Source organism: Zosterops lateralis (assembly GCF_965231275.1).
Source record: "Zosterops lateralis genome assembly, chromosome: 37".
Taxonomy (NCBI): domain Eukaryota; kingdom Metazoa; phylum Chordata; class Aves; order Passeriformes; family Zosteropidae; genus Zosterops; species Zosterops lateralis.
In genome coordinates this window covers 87,225-106,416 of record NC_139797.1, presented here as the reverse complement: position 1 = coordinate 106,416, position 19,192 = coordinate 87,225, and the positions used below count along the sequence as shown (strand labels likewise).

The 19,192-nt window shown below is 71.9% G+C and overlaps 5 protein-coding genes across 5 annotated transcripts; 2 read left to right on the top strand and 3 right to left on the bottom strand.

Annotated features, from left to right (window-relative positions):
• Positions 1-651: 651 nt before the first annotated feature.
• PIH1D1 (PIH1 domain containing 1) lies at positions 652-3,071 on the bottom strand. The gene is made up of 9 exons (XM_083882047.1): positions 2,854-3,071; positions 2,695-2,758; positions 2,427-2,606; positions 2,297-2,358; positions 2,137-2,221; positions 1,971-2,064; positions 1,796-1,886; positions 1,126-1,320; positions 652-727 (listed from the first exon to the last, which is right to left on the bottom strand). The coding sequence occupies exons 1-9, from the start codon at positions 2,935-2,937 to the stop codon at positions 695-697; spliced, it is 888 nt and encodes a 295-aa protein (XP_083738173.1). The 5' UTR covers positions 2,938-3,071; the 3' UTR covers positions 652-694.
• A 1,234-nt stretch (positions 3,072-4,305) lies between these two features.
• On the top strand, positions 4,306-10,116 carry ALDH16A1 (aldehyde dehydrogenase 16 family member A1; the record flags this gene model as incomplete). Its single annotated transcript, XM_083882105.1, has 12 exons — positions 4,306-4,330; positions 4,513-4,639; positions 4,922-5,103; positions 5,401-5,478; positions 5,994-6,181; positions 6,915-7,086; positions 7,345-7,766; positions 8,359-8,466; positions 8,645-8,781; positions 8,864-8,957; positions 9,671-9,732; positions 9,993-10,116. The coding sequence occupies 12 exons, from the start codon at positions 4,306-4,308 to the stop codon at positions 10,114-10,116; spliced, it is 1,719 nt and encodes a 572-aa protein (XP_083738231.1).
• A 2,089-nt stretch (positions 10,117-12,205) lies between these two features.
• FLT3LG (fms related receptor tyrosine kinase 3 ligand) lies at positions 12,206-14,182 on the top strand (the record flags this gene model as incomplete). Its single annotated transcript, XM_083882104.1, has 7 exons — positions 12,206-12,235; positions 12,338-12,439; positions 12,700-12,753; positions 12,876-13,019; positions 13,337-13,469; positions 13,540-13,943; positions 14,039-14,182. The coding sequence occupies 7 exons, from the start codon at positions 12,206-12,208 to the stop codon at positions 14,057-14,059; spliced, it is 888 nt and encodes a 295-aa protein (XP_083738230.1). The 3' UTR covers positions 14,060-14,182.
• Positions 14,183-14,286: 104 nt separating this feature from the next.
• KASH5 (KASH domain containing 5) lies at positions 14,287-16,710 on the bottom strand (the record flags this gene model as incomplete). Its single annotated transcript, XM_083882165.1, has 14 exons — positions 14,287-14,553; positions 14,630-14,687; positions 14,765-14,829; positions 14,942-15,001; positions 15,127-15,183; positions 15,272-15,349; positions 15,423-15,473; positions 15,554-15,671; positions 15,757-15,897; positions 15,978-16,044; positions 16,121-16,170; positions 16,253-16,433; positions 16,513-16,587; positions 16,662-16,710. 14 exons carry the CDS (start codon positions 16,708-16,710, stop codon positions 14,287-14,289), a joined length of 1,317 nt encoding a protein of 438 aa, XP_083738291.1.
• Positions 16,711-17,132: 422 nt separating this feature from the next.
• Positions 17,133-19,053, bottom strand: CD37 (CD37 molecule). Its single transcript, XM_083882160.1, has 8 exons — positions 18,866-19,053; positions 18,615-18,687; positions 18,405-18,529; positions 18,105-18,179; positions 17,908-18,012; positions 17,648-17,833; positions 17,491-17,574; positions 17,133-17,237 (listed from the first exon to the last, which is right to left on the bottom strand). The coding sequence occupies exons 1-8, from the start codon at positions 18,929-18,931 to the stop codon at positions 17,160-17,162; spliced, it is 792 nt and encodes a 263-aa protein (XP_083738286.1). The 5' UTR covers positions 18,932-19,053; the 3' UTR covers positions 17,133-17,159.
• Between the last annotated feature and the right edge of the window lie 139 nt (positions 19,054-19,192).

The following is a 19,192-nucleotide window of genomic DNA, read 5'->3' as shown; positions in this document are numbered from 1 at the left end:
CTCGGCGGCTCCGGGGCCTCTGAGGCTCCTCCTGTGGCCTCTGGAAAAGCCCCCCCGACCCCCCCCCCGGATCAGCCCTAAATCCCCTCAATCCCCTCCCCGGGGGGGCGGGGGGGGCCTGGGGGGGCCAATCACAGACACGAGTCGGGTTTGGGTTTTATTGGGGGGGTTTTGTACAAAAAATAACTTGGGGGGGGTCTCGAGGGGGATATGGGGGGGGTCCAGGCTGGGATGAGGGTCCCGGGGGGTTCCCCCACAATCCCGGAGGGGATTTAGGGGGTCTTGGGGGATCCTGAGGGGTCCTGGAGGGTCCTGGGGGAGTCCAAGAGGGTCCTGGGGGGTCCTGGGAGGTCTTGGGGGGGTCCAGGAGGGTCTTGGGGGGGTCTGGGAAGGTCTTGGAGGGTCCGGGAGGGTCCTGGGGGGGTCCAGGAGGGTCCTGGGGGGTCTGGGGGGTCCAGGAGGGTTCCTCCACAATCCTGGAGGGGATTTAGGGGGTCCAGGAGGGTCCTGAGGGGTCCTGGGGGGGTCCTGGAAGGTCCAGGGGGGGTCCAGGGGGGGTCCTGGGGGGGTCCAGGAGGGTCCAGGAGGGTCTGGGAGAGTCCTGGGGGGTCCTGAGGAGGGTCCTGAGGGGTCCTGGAGGGTCCTGGGGGGTCCGGGGCAGCTCTCGGGGGTCCCGTTTTGGGGAGGGGTCCCCTCAGGCCCGCAGCGGCATCGTCACGGTGAGAACCTGCAGGGGGCGCCATTGTCACCGGGGGGGCGTGTCCCAGGGGAAAGGGGCGTGTCCCAGGCCGGGAAGGGGCGTGTCCCCTTGGCGGGAAAGGGGCGTGTCCCCAGGGCAGAAAGGGGCGTGCCCCCAGGTCGGGAAAAGGGCTTGTCTTTGGGCAGAAAGAGGCGTGCCCCTGGGGCAGAAAGGGGCGTGTCCCCGGGCTGGAAAAGGGGCGTGTCCCCAGGGCAGGAAAGGGGCGTGTCCCCAGGGCAGGAAAGGGGCGTGTCCCTGGGCAGAAAGGGGCGTGTCCCCCAGGCAAAAAGGGGCGTATCTTTGGGCAGAAAAGGGCGTGACTTTGGGCAGAAAGGGGCGTGTTTCCGGGGAGGGAAGGGGCGTGTCCCCGCGGTCGCCATGGTTACCCGGGAGCGGCGGTGGAAGCGCGCGCGGCACCTCGCGGGGTCCGGGGGGCGGGGCAGCCCCAGCTCCAGCAGCGCCCCCTGGCGGGCGGGAGGACCGGCCCCTCCATCGCCGCCGGCAGCGCCCCCTGGCGGCGGGAAAGGGGCCAGCAGCAGCCGCTCCTCGCTCAGCCCCAGCCACAGAGACCCCGCCCCCTCCTGGGCGGGGCTTATCAAGGTTAGGACACGCCCACGGCACCCCCAAATCCCTCCTCAGGTTTTGGGGGCGCCTCCCATTGTCCCCCAACCCCGCCCAGGATGGTGGGAACTCCTCCGAGCGCAGCCCCCAGTGCCCCCCAGTGCCCCTCAATGGTCCCCAGTTCCTCCCAGTTGCCCCCCAGTTGCCCCCAGCATCTCCCAGTTCCTCCCAGTGTCCCCCAGTGCACCCCAGCCCCTCCCAGTCCCCTCCAGCACCTCCCAGTTCCCCCCAGTTCCTCCCAGTTCTCCCCAATTGCCCCCAATTCTCCCCCAGCAGCTCCCAGTCCCCTCCAGTTCCCCCAACACCTCCCAGTCCCCTCCAGTTGCCCCCAGCACCCCCCAGTCCCCTCCAGCACCTCCCAGTTCCCCCCAGTTCCTCCCAGCATCTCCCAGTCCCCCCCAGTCCCCTCCAGCCCCCCCAGTCGCCCCCACTCACCACCTGGGGCAGGTGCACCCGGGCCTGCAGCACCTTTGGGTGCTGTGCCGAGGGTTCAGCCACCACCACGAACTGGGGGGGCTCCGGGGGACTGCGGGGGGGGGGGGGGCACGGGTCAGGCCGGGAGAGCCCCGGGGATTTTGGGGAGGGGTCCCAGGGGTGTCCCTCCACTCACCCCGGCAGCTCCTGGATGTGGGGCCGGGGCCGGGCCCGGATGTTTTGGGCGGAGATGGAGCCCAGGAATTTCCTGTTCCGCAGCACCCGCCAGCCTGGGGGGGCACGGGGGGGTCACCGGGGCGCCCCCAGCCCCATTTCAGCCCCCCCAGAGCCCCCAGACTCACCAGTGAGCTCCAGCTCCACCCCGTACTTCTCCGACAGCCCCTCCATGGCCACGGTCAGGAAGAACTCCAGGTACAAAGGGTCGGTCTGGAGGGGATTTGGGAGGGTCAGACCCCTCCCCAGAGCCCCCCCCAGACCCCCATTCCCCCCTCCCCACCTCACCTGCAGCGTCCTGAAGAACCCCGAGTTCACCACCACGTCGTAGGCGGTGCAGCCTCGCCCTCCTGCGGGGTTTGGGGGGGTTTAGGGGGGATTTGGGGGCTCCGAGGGGGGTCCCGGGGAGGGGTCTGACCTCGGTCCAGCTCGGCGTGGGGCTCCCCGAGGCTCATGGGGATCCTGAAGCCGCCCTGGGGGTCCTGGAGGAGGCGCTGCAGCCCCGGGGGGGACACGGGGGGCGGCGGGGGCACCTCGGGCGAGTGACAAACGTTGACAAAGACTTTGTCACCCCCGGCGCGGGTCTTCACACACAGCCCTGGGGGGGAAACGGGGGTCAGGGGGGGTCAGGGGGCACAGGGGACCCCCCGAGCCCGCCCCAAAACACAGGGGAGACCCCAACTCACCTGGCTGTGGGGTGATGGGGCGAGAAGGGTCCTCATGGGTCGGATTCTCCGGGGCTGGGTTCACCTGAGGGAACAGGGATTAGGGTTTGGGGTTTGGGGTCGGGGTTTGGGGTTAGGGTTTGGGGTCGGGGTTTGGGGACCCCCCCGGCCCGGCCCCACCTGCAGCAGCAGCCGCCGCAGCGCCGCCTCCTCCTCCTCCTCGTCCGCCTCCAGCTCGGCCGAGAGCAGCGACGGGTCCGCCATGGCCTGAGGGAGCCTCCCTGGGAACGCCTTGGGAGCCCCGAACCCCTCGGGACCCCCAAAACTCCTCTGAGATCCCTCAGGCCCCCCCGGGCCGCCCTCACCGCTTCACAGGCCTTCACTTCCGCTCCCGGCGCCCCGTCTCCATGGTAACCCAGGGGCCGCTCTGGCCACTTCCGCCTCATCTCGGTGGTGCCCGGGGCCGCTCTGGCCACTTCCGCTCCGTCTCCATGGTTACCAGGGGGCGCTCTGGCCAACCCCGCCCCGTCTCGGTGGTTTCCCGGGGCCGCTCTGGCCGAACCCGCCCCGTCTCGGTGGCCATGGCGGCTCTGGCGGCCCTCGGGGCTCTCCCGGTTCCCCAAATCTTCGCCACGATGGAGGAGGGACCGATCACCGGCGGGACCAACCCGGGAGAGGTGAGGAGGGGGATCTGGGTGGGCCCTGGCGGGGGACGTTCTGGGGGGTCCTTGAGGGTCTCGGGGGGTCTTGGGGGTCTCCTGAAGAATTGGGAGGGAAATGAGGGGGCTGGGGGAGGTATCTTTGGGGGAATTGGGGCGGGTTTGGGGGGTCCTGTGGGGATGGGGGTGTCCTGGGGGGCACTGGGGGGCACTGTGGGGTCACTGTGGGGACACTGGGGTGTCCTGGGGGGCACTGTGGGGTCCTGGGAGGTCCTGGGGGCTTCTGGAGGGTCGTGGGAGGTCATTGGTGGGTCCTGGGGGGTCCTGAGGGGACACTGGGGTATCCTGGGGGTCCCGGGGGGTCCCTGGGGCTGAAGGGGTGACAGGAGGAGCCCCGAGTCCCTTGGGGTGTGTCGGGGTCAAAGTCCCCCCGTGTCCCCAAGGTCATTGGGGCGGGGTCGGGGGGGGCTTTGCTGGGCCTGGGGGGTCCCAGGGGGTCCCAGGGGGGTCCCAGGGGTGTCCCAGGGGGTCCCAGGGGTGTCCCCCGCCCCCCCAGGCGTGGCTGGAGTCCCACGGCCGAAGCCTCGGACACTTTGTGGACGGATCGTGGCTGAAACCGCCGGGGAGGAGAAGCCTGGAGTGTCCTGAGGCCGCCACGGGTACGAGATGGGGACAGGGGACAGGGGGACACAGGGGACAGGGACAGGGACAGGGGACAGGGGCAGGGGACAGGGGACAGGGACAGGGGACAGTGAGGGGACAGGGGACAGGGACAGGGGACAGGGATGGGGACAGGGGACAGGGGACAGTGAGGGGACAGGGGACAGGGGACAGGACAGGGACAGGGACAGGGGACAGGGGACAGGGACAGGGATGGGGACAGGGGACAGGGATGGGGACAGGGATGGGGACAGGGATGGGGACAGGGGACAGGGACAGGGGACAGGGATGGGGACAGGGACAGGGGACAGGGATGGGGACAGGTGTTAAAGGTCAAGGTCATGGATTTGGGGTCACTGGGACACACCAGGACTGCGGTCAGGGGTCAGGGATTGGGGTCAGATTTGGGGTCAGGGGTCAGGGTTTGGGGTTGGGGTTTGGGATTGGGGTCAGGGTCAGGGTCTGGGGTCACCACGGCCGTCAGTGGCCACCCCTCTCACACCCCCTGTCACGTCCCCAGGCCGGGCGGTGGCCGCGGTGCCCTCAGGGGACAGCTCGGACCTGGCCGTGGCCGTGGCAGCGGCGGCAGCGGCGTCCGAGGCCTGGGCGGGGCTGGGGGGGCCCCGGAGGGGTCAGTGCCTGACCCGGTGAGTGACCCCGTGACCCCCTGACCCCTGCTGACCTCCCCTGGTGACCTTTGACCTGTCCTGGTCCCCTCCCTCTCCCGTGGCAACGTGACCCCGAGTGACCCTGAGTGACCCCAAGTGACCCTGAGTGACCCCGGGTGACCCCAAGTGACCCTGAGTGACCCCGGGTGACCCTGAGTGACCCTGAGTGACTCTGAGTGACCCTGGGTGACCCCAAATGACCCAAACCCCTCTGAGCCCCCCTGACCCCCCCGTGCCCCCCCTGACCCCCTGTGTCCCCAGGCTGGCCACTGTCCTGGAGAGTGACCGCGGGGCCGTCCTGGGGGCGCTGCTGGCCGTGGCCGGGGGGCGGCCGCTCTGCCGGACCCTCGGGGCCGACCTGGGCCTGGGGCTGCGGCTGCTGCGGGCGCCCGCGGGGGGGGTCCAGCTCGGGCCCCCCGGCCTGGAGGGCTGGACCCCGCTGGGTGAGTGTCCCCTGTCTGTCCCCAGAGTGTCCCCAGTGTCTCCTGTCCCCCACAGTGTCCCCTGTCTGTCCCCAGAGTGTCCCCTGTCCCCCCCACAGTGTCCCCTGACCCCCTCCCCCTGTCCCCTGACCCCCAGAGTGTCCCCAGAGTGTCCCCTGTCCCCCCCGTGTGTGTCCCCTGTCCCCACAGTGTCCCTTGTCTGTCCCCCACAGTGTCCCCACAGTGTCCCCTGTCCCCCCCAGAGTGTCCCCTGTCCCCTCCCCGTGTCCCCTGACCCCCTCCCCCGTGTGTCCCCAGGGGTGGTGGCCCTGGTCCTGGGGGGTCCCTGCTCGCTGCCGACGCTGCTCTGGAAACTGGGGCCGCTGCTGGCCATGGGTGAGTGACAGCTGGGGATGGCTGGGGACACCTGGGGACACTTAGAGACACCTGGGGACAGCTGGGGACAGCTGGGGACAGCTGGAGATGCCTGGAGACACCTGGGGATGGCTGGGGACACCTGAGGGAACACCTGGGGACGCCTGGGGACAGCTGGGGACACCTGGGGACACTTAGAGACACCTGGGGACATTTGGGGACACCTGGGGACGGCTGGGGACACCTGGAGACAGCTGGGGACACCTGGGGACAGCTGGGGACATCTGGGGACCCCTGGGGACACCTGGGTACAGCTGGGGATACCTGGGGACAGCTGAGGACACTTTTGGGACACTTGGGGACACCTGGGGACCCCTGGGGACACTTGGGGACACCTGGGGACACCTGGGGACAGCTGGGGACAGCTGGGGACACTCGGGGGACACCTGGGGACACCTGGGGGCACCTGGGGACACTTTGGGGACACCTGGGGACAGCTGGGGACACCTGGGGACCCTTTTGGGGTGTCCCCCCAGGGAACACCGTCCTGGTCCTGGCCCCCCCGGCCGCGGCCCCCCCGCTGCTGCTGCTGGGGGAGCTCAGTGGGGAGGGGGCTGCGCTGCCCCCGGGGGTCCTCAACGTCCTGGCGGGACCCCCCGAGCTGTGCCGGGCCCTGCGGGACCACCCCGAGGTCACCGGTGTCACCTTCCTGGGAGCGGCGCAGGTAACGGGGGGTCACGGCCATGGGGGGTGCCCCTCCCCAGTTTGGGGGGTCACAGACATGGGAGGTGCCCCCTCCCCATTTTGGGGGTCCCCACGCGCTCTATCTGTCCCCTGGGGGGTCACAGCCATGGGAAGTGCCCCTTCCCCAATTTTGGGGGTCCCCAGGTGCCCTGTCTCTCCCCTGGGGTGTCACAGCCACTGAAACTGCCCCCTCCCCAGTTTTGGGGGGTCCCCTGGGGGATCACAGCCCTGGCAGGTGCCCCCTCCCCATTTTGGGGGGTCACACCCATGGGGGGGCCCCTTCCCCATTTTGGGGGTCCCCTGGGGGGTCACAGCCATGGTAGGTGCCCCCTCCCCATTTTGGGGGGTCCCCACACACTCTGTGTGTCCCCTGGGGGGTCACAGCCATTGGGAGATCCCCCTCCCCATTTTGGGGGGTCCCCCTGGGGGGTCACACCCATGGGAGCTGACCCCTCCCCAGTTTGGGGGGGTCCCCCGGGGGGTCACAGCCATGGCAGGTGCCCCCTCCCCATTTTGGGGGGTCACAGCCATGGCAGGTCCCCCTCCCCAGTTTTGAGGGTCCCCTGGGGGGTCACAGCCACGAGAGGTGCCCCCTCCCCATTTTGGGGGTCCCCACGCGCTCTCTCTGTCCTCTGGGGGTGTCACAGCCATGGCAGGTGCCCCCTCCCCATTCGGGGGGTCCCCACACTCTCTCTGCCCCCCGTCCCCCCCAGGAGCAGCTGCGGGGCCTGGTCTGGGGGTCCCCGTGCCGGGGGCCGCGCCTGGGGGCTCCCCAGGGCGGGGGTCGTGTCGTGGTCGTTGTCCTGGACTCGGCTGACCTGCACAGCGCGGCCGCCGCCATCGCCACCGCTGCTGCTGCCCCCCCGGCCATGGTGGGCTTTGGGGGTCCCGGGGGGGCTTTGGGGGTCCCAGGGGGCTTTGGGGGTCCCGGGGGGGGTTTGGGGGTCCTGGTGGGGCTTTGGGGGTCCCAGGGGGGGGGCTTTGGGGGGTCCCGGGGGGGTTTTGGGGGTCCCGGGGGGGCTTTGGAGGTCCTGGGGGGGTTTTGGGGGGTCCTGGGGGGGGGTTTTGGGGGGGTCCTGGGGGGGGCTTTGGGGGTCCTGGGGGGGTTTGGGGCTGTTTGAGGTTTTTTTGGGGTTTTTTCAGGTTTTTTTTTGGGGGGTGTTTTATGTTTTTTGGGGGTGTTTCAGGGGTTTTTTTTTGCGGGGTTTTGTGGGGGTTTTTTTGGTGAGGTTTTGGGGGTTTTTTTGCAGGGTTTTGGGGGGATTTGTGGGGGGTTTGGGGAGGTTTTTGGTTTTTTTTTGGGGAGGGTTGTGAGTTTTCCAGGGGGTCCCCGGAGGGTCCCGGGCTGCCCTGATGTCCCCCCTGTCCCCAGCTGCCCTGGGGGGGCTGCGTGGTGCTGGCCCAGGACTCGGTGGCCGCGGAGCTGGAGCGGAGGGTCCGGGGCCCGGCTCGAGGGGCTGCGCCCCGGGGACCCCACGGACCCCAAAACCGACCTGGGGCCGCTGCCCCCCGGGACCCTCCCCCCCGAGGAGCTGCTGCGGGAGGCGCAGGAGGAGGGGGCTCAGGTGAGGGGGGGCTCAGGTGAGAGGGGGGCTCAGGTGAGAGGGGGGCTCAGGTGAGGGGGGGGGCTCAGGTGAGGGGGGGCTCAGGTGAGGGGGGGCTCAGGTGAGGAGGGGGGTCAGGTGAGGGGGGGCTCAGGTGAGGGGGGGCTCAGGTGAGGGGGGGGCTCAGGTGAGGAGGGGGCTCAGGTGAGGGGGGGCTCAGGTGAGGGAGGGCTCAGGTGAGGAGGGGGGCTCAGGTAAGGAGGGGGGCTCAGGTGAGGGGGGGCTCAGGTGAGGGGGGCTCAGGTGAGGAGGGGGCTCAGGTGAGGGGGGGCTCAGGTGAGGAGGGGGCTCAGGCTTTGGGGGGTCCCCTGGGTATTGGACCAGCTGTGGGGGGCTTTGGGGGGGGTCCCCTGGGGAGGGGTTTGGGGGGGGTCCCCTGGGGGGAATTTGGGGGGTCCCCTGGGGGGGGGTTTGGGGGGGTCCCCTGGGGAGGGGTTTGGGGGGGGTCCCCCTGGGGGGGAATTTGGGGGGTCCCCTGGGGGGGGGTTTGGGATGCCCCTGAGGTCACTTTGGGGGGTCCCCGCTCTTTGGGACCCCCGTTTTTCCCCCCCAGGTGTTCCAGGCCGCGCTGCCGCCGCTGCCCGAGGGGAGGGGGCGCCGTTTCTTCCCCCCCACGCTGATCTCGGGGGTGGCCCCGACCTCGCGCTGCCTGCGGGACCCGGTGGGTGACACCGGGGGGTGACACCGGGGGGTGACAACGGGGGTGACAACACCGGGGGGTGACAATGGGGGGTGACAACACCGGGGGATGACAACGGGGGGTGACAACACCGGGGGGTGACACCGGGGGTGCCCGGGGCACCTCTGGGGGCTCCCCTGAGCGCCCCCCGCCCCGCCAGGCCCCGGGGCCGCTGGTGGTGCTGCTGCCCGTGCGGGGCCCCCCCGAGGCCGTGGCCGTGGCCTCAGCCCTGCCCCGAACCGCGGCCGCCGCCGTCTGGGCCCAGGACATCACCGCGGCCTTGGACACTGCGGACAGGTGACCTTTGACCCCTCCTGACCCCCCTGACCCCTCCTGACCCCCCTGACCCCCGCACCGAGCGCTGCCGACCCCTCCCCAGGCTGCCCCAGGGGCTGGTGTGGCTCAACGCCCTGGACCTGCTGGACCCCCGCGGGGGCTGCGCCGGGGGGGCCGCGGACACGGAGCCGGATGAGGTGGGGGCGCCCGAGGGGTCTCTGGGGGGGGTCCTGGGGGGTTTGGGAGTGGTCCAGGGGGGTTTGGGAGGGTTTGGGAGGGTCCAGGGGGGTTTGGGGGCCTGGGGGGTTTGGGGGGGTCCAGGGGGGGTTGGGGGGGGGTCGGGGGGGGGTTTGGGGGGGTCCTGGGGGGTTTGGGAGGGGTCCAGGGGGGTTTGGGGGGTCCTGGGGAATCTGGAGGGGTGTGGAGTCTCCTGGGGAGGGTCCTGAGGGGTTCAGGGTGGGGTGGGGTAGGGTCTGGGGTCCCCGGGTGGGGTGGGGCAGGGTCTGGGGGTCCCCAGGGCGGAGTGGGGCAGGGTCTGGGGGTCCCCAGGGCGGAGTGGGGCAGGGTCTGGGGGTCCCAGGGTGGTGTGGGGCAGGGTCTGGGGTCCCTGGGTCGGGTGGGGCGGGGTCTGGGGTCCCCAGGGTGGGTGGGGCAGGGTCTGGGGGTCCCAGGGTGGGGTGGGGTGGGGTCTGGGGTCCCCAGGGTGGGGTGGGGCAGGGTCTGGGGTCCCCAGGGTGGGGTGGGGCAGGGTCTGGGGGTCCCAGGGTGGAGTGGGGCAGGGTCTGGGGTCCCCAGGGCGGGGTGGGGAGGGTCCTGGGGGGTTCAGGATGGGGTGGGGCAGGGTCTGGGGTCCCCGGGTGGGGGTCCCGTGCCGTTGCAGACGGGCTCTGCCCCCCCGCCCCCCCTCCAGGCGCTGCGGGAGTTCGGGCGCCCCCCCTGGGAACAGCCCCCCAAGGCGGAGGAGCCGCTCAGGTACCCCCTGATGGGGCAGGGACCCCTCCCCGGGATGGAGACCCCAAATTCGGGGGTCCCAGGAGAAGAACTCCAAGACCGGAACTCCACCGGGACCCCCGTTTAACACCCCCGGCTGGTCCCAGCCCAGTCCTGTCCCCCCTGAGGGTCCCGTGTCCCCCCCAGGACTCCGGTTCTCTCTCTCCAAGGGGTCCCGGTGCCCCCCGTGTCCCCCCCACAGCGCTGCCCTTTGACCCCCCCGTGTCCTGTCCCTGTCGCAGTCCCCTGGTGGCCGCGGGTGACCCCGAGGATGACCCCGAGCTGGCTCAGGCCGTGGGTGACCCCGAGGATGACCCCGAGCTGGCTCAGGCCGTGGCCGCCGCCCGCGGGGCCGCCCCGAGGTGAGTGACGGGGGTGGGGGGTGGCCCTTTCTGGGGGTGTCCCCCCTGATGGGACCCCTCGGAGGGGAGGGGTCTGTCCCCAACGCCCCCCGCTCCCGCAGGTGGGGGCGGCTGCCGGGGGCGTCGCGGGCTCGGGTGTTGCGGGCGGCGGCGGCGGCGCTGGGGGGGGGCCCCGGGACCCCCGAGGACCCCCAGGACGGCGACGACGGCGACACGGAGCGGAGCCTGCAGGGGGCGCTGCTGCGCTGGGCGGCGCACGTGGAGCGAGTGGGCGGGGCCGTGCAGGTGGGCGTGGTTTAAAGGGGATGGGGCAGAGAAAACGCGGGGTTTTAATGAGTGGGCGTGGCCTCTGAGTGGGTATGACCAATCCCGCCGCAGGAGGTGCCCGAGGGGCGTGTCCTGGTGACGCGGAGGCCGCTGGGGGTGCTGGGCGTGGCCTGGGGCTGGCCCCGCCCCCTGGCGCCGAAGTTCCTCCTCCCGGCGCTCGCGCTCGGAAACTGCCTGGTGGTGGTGGCGCCCCCTGGCGGCGGCGGTGCCGCGCTGCGGCTTCGGCAGGTGCGGGACCCCCCGGGTCACCCCCTCCCCCACCGGCTCACCCCCCCCCCGTGTCACCCCCTCCCCACCGGGTCACCTCCCCCCCCCCCGTGTCACCCCCTCCCCACCGGGTCACCCCCCCCGGTGTCACCCCCTCCCCACCGGGACCCCCGTGTGCCCCCCTCGCCACCCCCGGGAGTTCCCATGTGCCCCCCAGGACCCCCCATGTGCCCCCCAAACCCTCCCGGTGTCCCCATCCAGCACCGCAGCCCCCCCCGCGGTGACACGGTGACACCCCTCCTTGTGTCTCCCCCAGGCTCTGGTGGCCGCGGGGCTCCCGGGGGGGGCCCTGGCGGTGCTTCCCGCGAGTTCCCGGAGGTCCGGGTGTCACCTGGCGCGACAACGACCCGACGGGCTGTGGCTGTGCGGGGGGGCCGCGGTGAGTGAGGGGCGGGGGGGACAGTGTGGGGACATGGGCGGGGGGCGGTGACAGCGGGAGGGGCGGTGACATTGGGGGGGCGGTGACATTGGGGGGGCGGTGACACCGGGGCGGGGGGCGGTGACATTGGGGGCGGTGACACTGGGGGCGGGGGGCGGTGACATTGGGGGGCGGTGATACCGAGGGCGGGGGGCGGTTTATTGGGGCGGGGGGCGGTGACACTGGCGGGGGCGGTGACACTGGCGGGGGCGGTGACACTGGCGGGGGCGGTGACACCGAGGGCGGGGGGCGGTGACATTGGGGGCGGTGACACCGAGGGCGGGGGGCGGTGACACCGGGGGCGGTGACACGGGGCGGGGGCGGTTTATTGGGGCGGGGCGGTGACACCGGGGGTCTCTGAGCCGCGGGACGGTGGCTGCGCTGGGGTTTGGGGTGAGGGGGGGTCACCCCACCCCAGCTGTCCCCTCTTGTGTCCCCCTCCCCAGGACTGCGACTGGGCCTCCGCCGTGAGCGTCCCCCGCGTCTGGGGGGTCCCGGCGGGGGTCGTGGGGGCTCCGGGGCAGGACCCCCCCTCCGGCGCCGAGCGGGAGCTGGAGCTGCGCTGCACCCACCCCCGCTGCCTGTGGCTGCCGGGGGGCGGCCCCTGAGACCCCCCCGGGACCCCCCAACCCTGCGGGGGTTCAGACCTCACACTGTGCCCCCGGCCCCGCGCCCCCCGCCCCAATAAACCGCCCCGAGCCGCTGTCCAGTCTGTGTTTGAGGGGCCGGGGGGGTCTCGGGGGGAGTGGGGGCGATATTTTGGGGGCGCCCCGCCCCCGCACGTGTCCGGACCCCCCTCCCTCGCCCGGGGCAGCCGCACCCAGAGCGCTGCGGGGCCGGGCCCCCCTGGGATTGGGGAGGGGGTCCCCGGGGTGAGGCGGGGGCGGCCGGGGGTCCGCGGGAAGGGACGGGGGGAGGGAGGGGAGGCTCGGCTCGGCCCGTCCCGCCGCCCCCCCGGGTTTCCTGGGCCCTCTCCCGGCTCCGTCCCACTTTCGCTTTCGGCGGCGGCCCCGCCGCGGCCCGAGGGGTCCCGGGGGGTCTCGGGGGGTCCCGGGGGCGGGTTCCCCGGCTCGGCACCGCCATGGACCTGCCCCCGCCCGGCTCCGCTCTGGTAAGTGGGGACCCCCCCCCGCCCCGCAGTCTGACCGCGCCCCCCGGGACCCCCCTGAGAGCCCTCGGGACGCCCACGCCCCCCGTGCCCCCCCCCCTCCAGGTGCCGTTCCTGCTCGTCCTGGCCGCGCCCACCCCCGGCAGCTGCTGCTCCTTCGGCTTCAACCCCGTCAGCAGCACCTTCAGCGCCCACCTGAACAAGCTGGTGAGACCCCCGCCCCCAGGAGCCCCCCCCGCACACCCCGGTACGACCCCCGACCTCCGGGGTCCTCTCCCGGATCCCCCCGACACCCAAAGGACTCGCCTGTGCCCCCCCCGGCCCCTCAACTCCCTCATTCCCCGGGGCAGGCCCCGCCCTGGGTCCCGAAATCCCCCTGACTGCGCCCCTTCACCCCCAAAGGGTTGTTGGGGACCCCCTGAGCGCCCCCCGGGCTGTTTTTGGGGACCCCCTGACCCCTCCCACAGACCCCCTGGCTGCTCCTCGACTACCCCGTGGCGATGCCCAGCAACCTGGAACTGGTGAGTGAGAACCCCCCAAAGCCCCCCTGTGCCCCCCAGGTCCCCCCTCTTCCCGCACCCCCCGACACCTCTGACCTCTGACCTGTGACCCCCCAAATCCCGAATCCCCCCGGCGCCCCCAGGACAGCGCCTGCTCTGATCTCTGGGGGCTGCACTTCGGGGCTCTGGCTCTGCGGAGGATGATCGGGGTGGCCGGGAAGGATTTGGCCCCCCTGCTCAAGACCCTCCTGGCCCAGCTCCAGTTCGTGGACGAGTGTCACATCCAGGTGGGTGGGGAGGGGGTCCCTGGGGGGCTCCCAGGGGGCTTGGGGGGTCGTGGGAGTTGGGAGGCTCTGGCTGGGCAGTTACGGGGTGGTCCCGGGGTGGCCAAGGTGAGTCTGGGGGCCTGAGGGGCTCTGGGGACCCCTGAGGTGTCCAGGGTTACTCTGAGGCTCTTGGGGGGCTTTGGGGACCCCACAGGGGTCTGGGGGTGCCCTGAGGTGTCCAGGGTTACCCTGGGGCTCTTGGGGGGTACAGGGGTTCCCCAGGGTGGTTCAGAAGGGGTCTGGGGTCCCCCGGGGGGGCTCCTGTGACATCCCCCCAGGACCCCCAGGGCTGTGTCCGGCTGGAGATGGTGAACGTGTCACAGCTGCTGGAGACGCTGGCGCAGCACCTGAGGGGGCTGCAGGGGAGACCCCCCCACTATCCCGGCTGTGCCCGCCTGCGCTGCCACCCAGGTACCCCCCGGGACCCCCGAGGGACCCCCGTGACCCCCCAGGGCGGCCGCTGAGCCCCGTCTCTCCCCAGGCCCGGCGCTGACCAGCCCAGCAGCGCGGCACGAGGGGACCTTGGGGACCAGGCAGGGCGCCCCCAGCCCCGCTGGACACGGGCTGGTGCTGCTGGGGGGAGTCGGGGGGGCCCTGGGCCTGGTGGCGGCGGCCTGGGTGCTGTGGAGGAGACCCTGTGCCCAGGTGGGGACACTGACAGGCACAGGGGACACGGGAGGGGACGGCGTGACTGGGGACACCGGGGATGGCGGGGGCACGGGGGATGCTGCGTGTGCCAGCTGTGCTCAGGTCACCGGGAGCACTGAGGACACCGGGAGCACCGGGGAACACTGGGAGGTCACTCCCCTCAGCCCCCCCAGGGACCCCCGACATCGGAGCAGGACGGGACCTGAGTGGCCGAGCGGTACCTGGGGACAGACACAGGTAACAGGGGGGCTCCTGGGATCACCGGGAATGTCCTGAGGGGGGCCGGGGGAGGCCCCTGGATCCTCAAGTCCTCACCCTCCCCCTCTGTCCAGGCTGGCCTGAGCCACTGGTGAGAAACGGGGACCCCCCAGTTCCCTGCTGGAAGCCCCTGGGGGTACACCAGGATCTCCTGGAGCCACGGAGAGACGAGGGGGCCCAGCCTGGCCCCCTGCAGATCCCATAAAGCTGATGTTGACACCCCGACTCTGACCCTGCTCTGGGACGAACTGGGCGGACTGGGAGGAGCGTTCGGGGGAACTGGTACGGACACAGCAGTGCCCAACTGGTGTTTACTGGGGTCTCACAGGGGCGGGGGGCTCCGGTAGCGCAGCTGGGGCTGGGCCCACGGGCAGGGCAGGAGGTAGAGCAGGGCCAGCAGTGCCAGCAGTGCCACAGCCCACGGCGACAGCGGCGCCCACGGTGACAACTTTGCCCACGGTGACAACGGCGCCTGTGGGATCACCACGGCCCCGGCCACCTCCTCACTGCTCCCTGCCAGGCCTCCTCCTCCAGCCAGCGCCGTCCCTGTGTCCTCCTCCTCCTCCTCCTCCTCCTTGTCCCCTGTGCCCTGGGCAGAGCCTCTGGGTCAGTGGCCGAGGGGACCCTGGGGGGTGTCCCCCGAGCCCACCCTCACCTGGCCTCACCTGGCCGGCCGCTGCCGTGGCCTGGATGTCCAGCTGGCTGCGCGGGCACCACGGGCGCCTGGGGAGGCAGAGGAGGGTCAGGTGGGGACTCCGGAGTGTCCTGGGGATGTCCCCTGCCCTCGTGTCCCCCCATACATGGCCCAGGCGTCCCGCATCTGGCCCAGCTGCTGCCGCAGCCGCGTTGTCTCCAAACGCAGTTCCTGGGGGGAGAAGGGGATGGTCACCCTCTGCCCTTGACCCCCACAAAGAGAGTGGCCACCAGGGGCTCTGTGGCCACTCTCTGGGCACACACCGAGGCCGGTCGTGCCGTACCTGCACCACCCTCTCGTAGTCCTCCAGTGCTGCTGTCAGCTCCTGTGCCCGCTGCCCTGCCTGTGGGACGGGGCTGGCAGGTGAGGGGCCGTGGGACAGGGCTGGCAGGTGAGGGGCCGTGGGACAGGGCTGGGGTGGCCCTGGTGACACCTGAGGTGGTGGCAGCGTCACTGGGCAGCGCTCACCTGGGCAAGAGCTGCGTCCCGGGCAGAGAGCAGGGCAGTGCCGCGGCAGAGCTGGCCCTGGGCAGAGAGGTGGGGACAGGGATTCTTTGTCACTGTCTGACACAGCCCCCAGCATTGCCCACCGTGGCTGCTGCACCGAGCTCACCTCCAGGCTGGCCACCCGGGCCGCCTGTGCCTGCATCTGCTCCCGCAGGCCCTGGCCCTCGACGAGGAGCCGCTGGTTCTGCCAGGGGTGAGACAGGCCTGGGGTTCCCCGTGGCCCTGCCTTGGTGGGGCAGAGCCCGGGCCAGGCTCACCTCCTCCTGCAGACCCTCGGCCCTCGAGCACAGGTTGCGCTGCTCCTTCTCCTGGGGGAGGACGTGGCCGTGAGGGGACACCGTGTGACACCGCGCCCGACGCCGCGTGTCACCTGGGCTTAGCCTCTCACCACGTGCCGTGCCTGCCGCCGCAGCTCGGCGTTGTCCTCCTCCAGCTGCTTCACCACGGCCTTCACGTCATCCAGCTCCTCCGCGGCCACCCTGGCCTGCTCCAGCGCCTGCCGGCTGCTGCGGGGGTAAACGGCCTTTCAGCATCCCCAGGACGTGTGTGACACCCACCCAGACCCCGTGCCCGGGAGCCCCTCGGGAGCACCTTCGCAGCTGTGCCTGGAGCTGCGCCATCTCCTCGGCCAGGCGGGCGTTCTGCTCCTCGGCCAGCTCCGCGTCCCGCTGCAGTTTGGTGTTCTGGGCCGCCAGCTGCCGGGCACGGCTGCGCAGCCCCGCGGCCTCGGCGCTGCCGGGGAGTCCCGCCGGTCCCGGGGTGCTCCTGGAGCACGGCCAGGGGCGCCGGGGTGTCCCCGCAGCGGCACTTACGAGGCGGCGATGTCCGCGCTGTCACCCTGGGGCTGGGCGGCCGCTGGGGATGCCTGTCCGCTGTCCTCTGCGGGACGGGACACTGTCTGTGTCCCCGCTGGGGCCACCCCTCGTGTCACCCCTTTTCCTGCCCCAACACCCACCCGCTGGCGCCGGTCCGGTGTCCCCAGTCACCGCGTCCTGCTCCTCGGCCCTGCACGGACAGAAAGCCGCGGCTCAGCCCCTCCGGCCGCCGCACCGGGCCCGGGCGCTGCCCCCTCTCCCCCCGGGCTGACCCGTCCTGCCGGCAGGCCGCGATCCAGGCGCCCATGGCGGCGCGGAACCGGCTCCAGTCCAGCTCCGTGCCCGCGTTGGCGGGGTCCAGCGCCCGCCGCAGCGCCCGCAGCCGCCCGTGGTGCCCGCTGTGCCCGGTCATCGCCGCCACGTACTCCACCACCCGCTGCGGCCGCACCAGCCCTGGGGAGCGCCGGGCCCTCAGGAACCGCCCCGGGGGAGCTCGGCCGGGGCCAGCACGGCCCCCAGGGGGTTCGGCTACCTGTCCGCTCGGGGTCGCAGGCAGCGAAGGTGCAGTCCAGGGCAAACTCGTCCGAGCAGCCGCTCTCGACAGGGGCTGAGGGGGGGACATGGGTTATGGAGGGGCCCGGCCTCACCCCCCGCCCCGCTCCCTCCTCATGGTCCCCGCACCTGGCAGGGGGATGGCGGCGCTCGGGGCGCAGGGACTCTCTGCAGCCATCGCCTTCGGGGGGTGCTCCGCTGTCGCCGCTGCCCCGGGGCCGGGGGTTTTGGGGGGGTTTGGGGGTTTTTTTGGGGGTCTCGGGGGGTCCCGGGAGCGTCGAGGGGCTGAGGGGGAGCCGGGAGGGGGGGGGGGGCGGGAATCGCCTCACGGCGGGGAAAGGGGCGGGGCCTCGCACGAGCCGTTCGCGCTCTCAGAACGGGGGCGTGGCCACGGAGAAAGGGGCGGGGCCTCGCGCGAGCCGTTCCCGCTCTCAGAACGGGGCGTGGCCACGGGCAAAAGGGGCGGGGCCTCGCGCACAGAACGGGGCGTGCCCACAGGAAAGGGGCGGGGCCCGCCCGGTCCCGTATCAGTCCCACTCGGAACCGTCTCGGTCCCGCCGCTTCCCGACGGCTTTTATTGAACGATAAAACCCCTCCGCGCCTCCCCCCCACACCGCCCCGGCCCCCTCAGAGCCCCCGCAGCATCTTCTCGTAGCGGGAGTCCAGATTCCGGACCAGGAACATCGAGAGCATCATCAGGGAGAGCTGGGAGCAGAGAACGGGATCAGCCCTCCCGCATCCCCTCGGACCCCTGACCCCCTCCCGGCCGCCCTGAACCCCCCACGGACCCTTCTGGCCACCCTGAATCCCCTGCCAACCCCCTGCCTCGCCACGGACCATCCCCTGAACCCTCCCTGCCCCCCCCAGCTGCTGCCCAGCCCACAGGACATCCACAGGACCCTTCCGACCACCCCCAGACCCCCCAGCGCAGCCCCCCACCCCAGGACATCCCCCGTACCTCCCCCAGGCCGATGCCTGTGCAAACCCCCGCGATGGTGACCAGGTTTCCAGCCAGCCAGCTCTGGACCTGCTCCTTGCAGCCCTGGGGTGACAACTGGGGGTCACCCGGAGCCCCCCACGGAGCTCCAGGACCCCCCAATTCCCCCCCATCTCACCCTGGGGAAGATGTCCTGGGGGGCAGCCGTGGGGCAGCGGCCGTGGGGGAACATCCAGGGGGTCCTGTGGGTGCTGTTGGGTGCCCTGAGGCAGGAGCAGGCCGTGGTCCTGTCCCTGTCCTCGTCTCCGGTGGTGTCACCGTGGTGCTCCCAGTCCTGGGGTCCTTTCCAGCCACAGCAGCCCAGCTGGGGGGGCAGGGGGTGAGTGTGGTGGCCGTGGGGTGGCCCTGGGGTCCTTTTGGGGGGGGAGAGGGTCTCACCTGCTGCTGGACGGCATCCCAACCCTCGTGGTGGTCCCCAGGTGGTCCCTGCGCCGGGTACCCCCGGATCAGCTCCTCTGCGTACACGGCCACCTTTGTCGCCAGCTGGGGAGGGGGTCAGCACGGCATTGCCCATGACCCTGGGGTCCCCCCGAACTCCAGGGTCCCCCCCAGCCCCGCGTCCCCCCTGCACTCACAGCCGCGCGCTGCGTGTAGACGAGGATGGCCACCGTGATCTGGGCAGCGAAGAGCAGCAGCAGGAACCCGAAATACTTTTGGGATAAAACACGAAAAGTCAGCCAGGCCTGTCCCCCAGCCCCTCCCCGGCCCCGGAGGCGGCTCAGAGGGGTCCCCCCCGTCCCCCCCGCTGCTCCCCAGGCACAGGATGTGGTGGCACCACGTGGCCCTGTGGTTGCCCCAGGAAGTCGCAGCAGAGGAACCCCAACCCCCTCCCAGTTCCGTGACCCCCCACGACCCCCCTGAACCCCAAAACTCACCAGGCCCAGCATGACCTTGACCTCCTTGAGGGCCCCCAGGCAGCCCAGGAACCCCAGGAACATGGTGACGATGCCGACCCCGGAGAAGCCGTAGGAGCAGACCCTCAGGCTGACCAGGGGTGACCCTGAGGGACACGGGGGGGGGTGAGGGAACGCCCAGCCCGGGGTGCCAGACGCCCTGGGGTGCCTCAGGTTTAGCGGGGGCCTTACCCAGCACGGCGGCGAAGCTCTGCCGGTCGAAGAGGAGCCAAAAGCTGAAGGCCAGGAGGAGGATGCCCAGGAACTGCAGGGGCCGGGGGGAGTCCAGTCAGGAAATGGGGGACCCCCAGTGCCACAAACACTTGGGAGATTGTTGGCCGCCCCCAGGTCCCCCTCATGTCCCCCTGTCCCCCGTGTCCCCCCAAGCTGTACATCCCACACTTCCCCCCTGCCCCCCCAAGCCCCCCACCAGCCCCACTCACGAAGAAGAGGAGGTTGAGGAGGAAGACGAAGCACTTGGTGCAGCGGAGGCAGCTTTTGGGGCTCATGTCTGCACGGGGGTCGCACACAGGGGGGCTCAGAGCCCACCCCGACCCCGAGCCGCTCCCCGGTTCCCCCCGGTTCCCCCCGGCACCTGCGGCCGCTCCTCCCGCCCCGTCCCGCGCCGCCGCCGCCTCGGGCCCGCAGGAGGCGCCGGAAGCGCTCGGGGGCGTCGCCCCGGGACCCCCGTGAACGATGGGGGCGGTGACCCCCGGTGCGACCCCGGGACCATGCGGTGACCCCGGGGGTCGCGGGGGTCAGCGGGGGCG

Coding starts and splice junctions, on each gene's coding strand:
- CD37 (XM_083882160.1), bottom strand. CDS start 18,931: ATGAGCCCCAAAAGCTGCCTCCGCTGCACCAAGTGCTTCGTCTTCCTC. Junction 18,688..18,865: donor TCCTCAACCTCCTCTTCTTC/GTGAGTGGGGCT, acceptor CGGCCCCTGCAG/TTCCTGGGCATCCTCCTCCT. Junction 18,180..18,404: donor TCAAGGTCATGCTGGGCCTG/GTGAGTTTTGGG, acceptor TTATCCCAAAAG/TATTTCGGGTTCCTGCTGCT.
- PIH1D1 (XM_083882047.1), bottom strand. CDS start 2,937: ATGGCGGACCCGTCGCTGCTCTCGGCCGAGCTGGAGGCGGACGAGGAG. Junction 2,065..2,136: donor GGTGGAGCTGGAGCTCACTG/GTGAGTCTGGGG, acceptor GTGCCCCCCCAG/GCTGGCGGGTGCTGCGGAAC. Junction 728..1,125: donor GCTTCCACCGCCGCTCCCGG/GTAACCATGGCG, acceptor CGCCCCCTGCAG/GTTCTCACCGTGACGATGCC.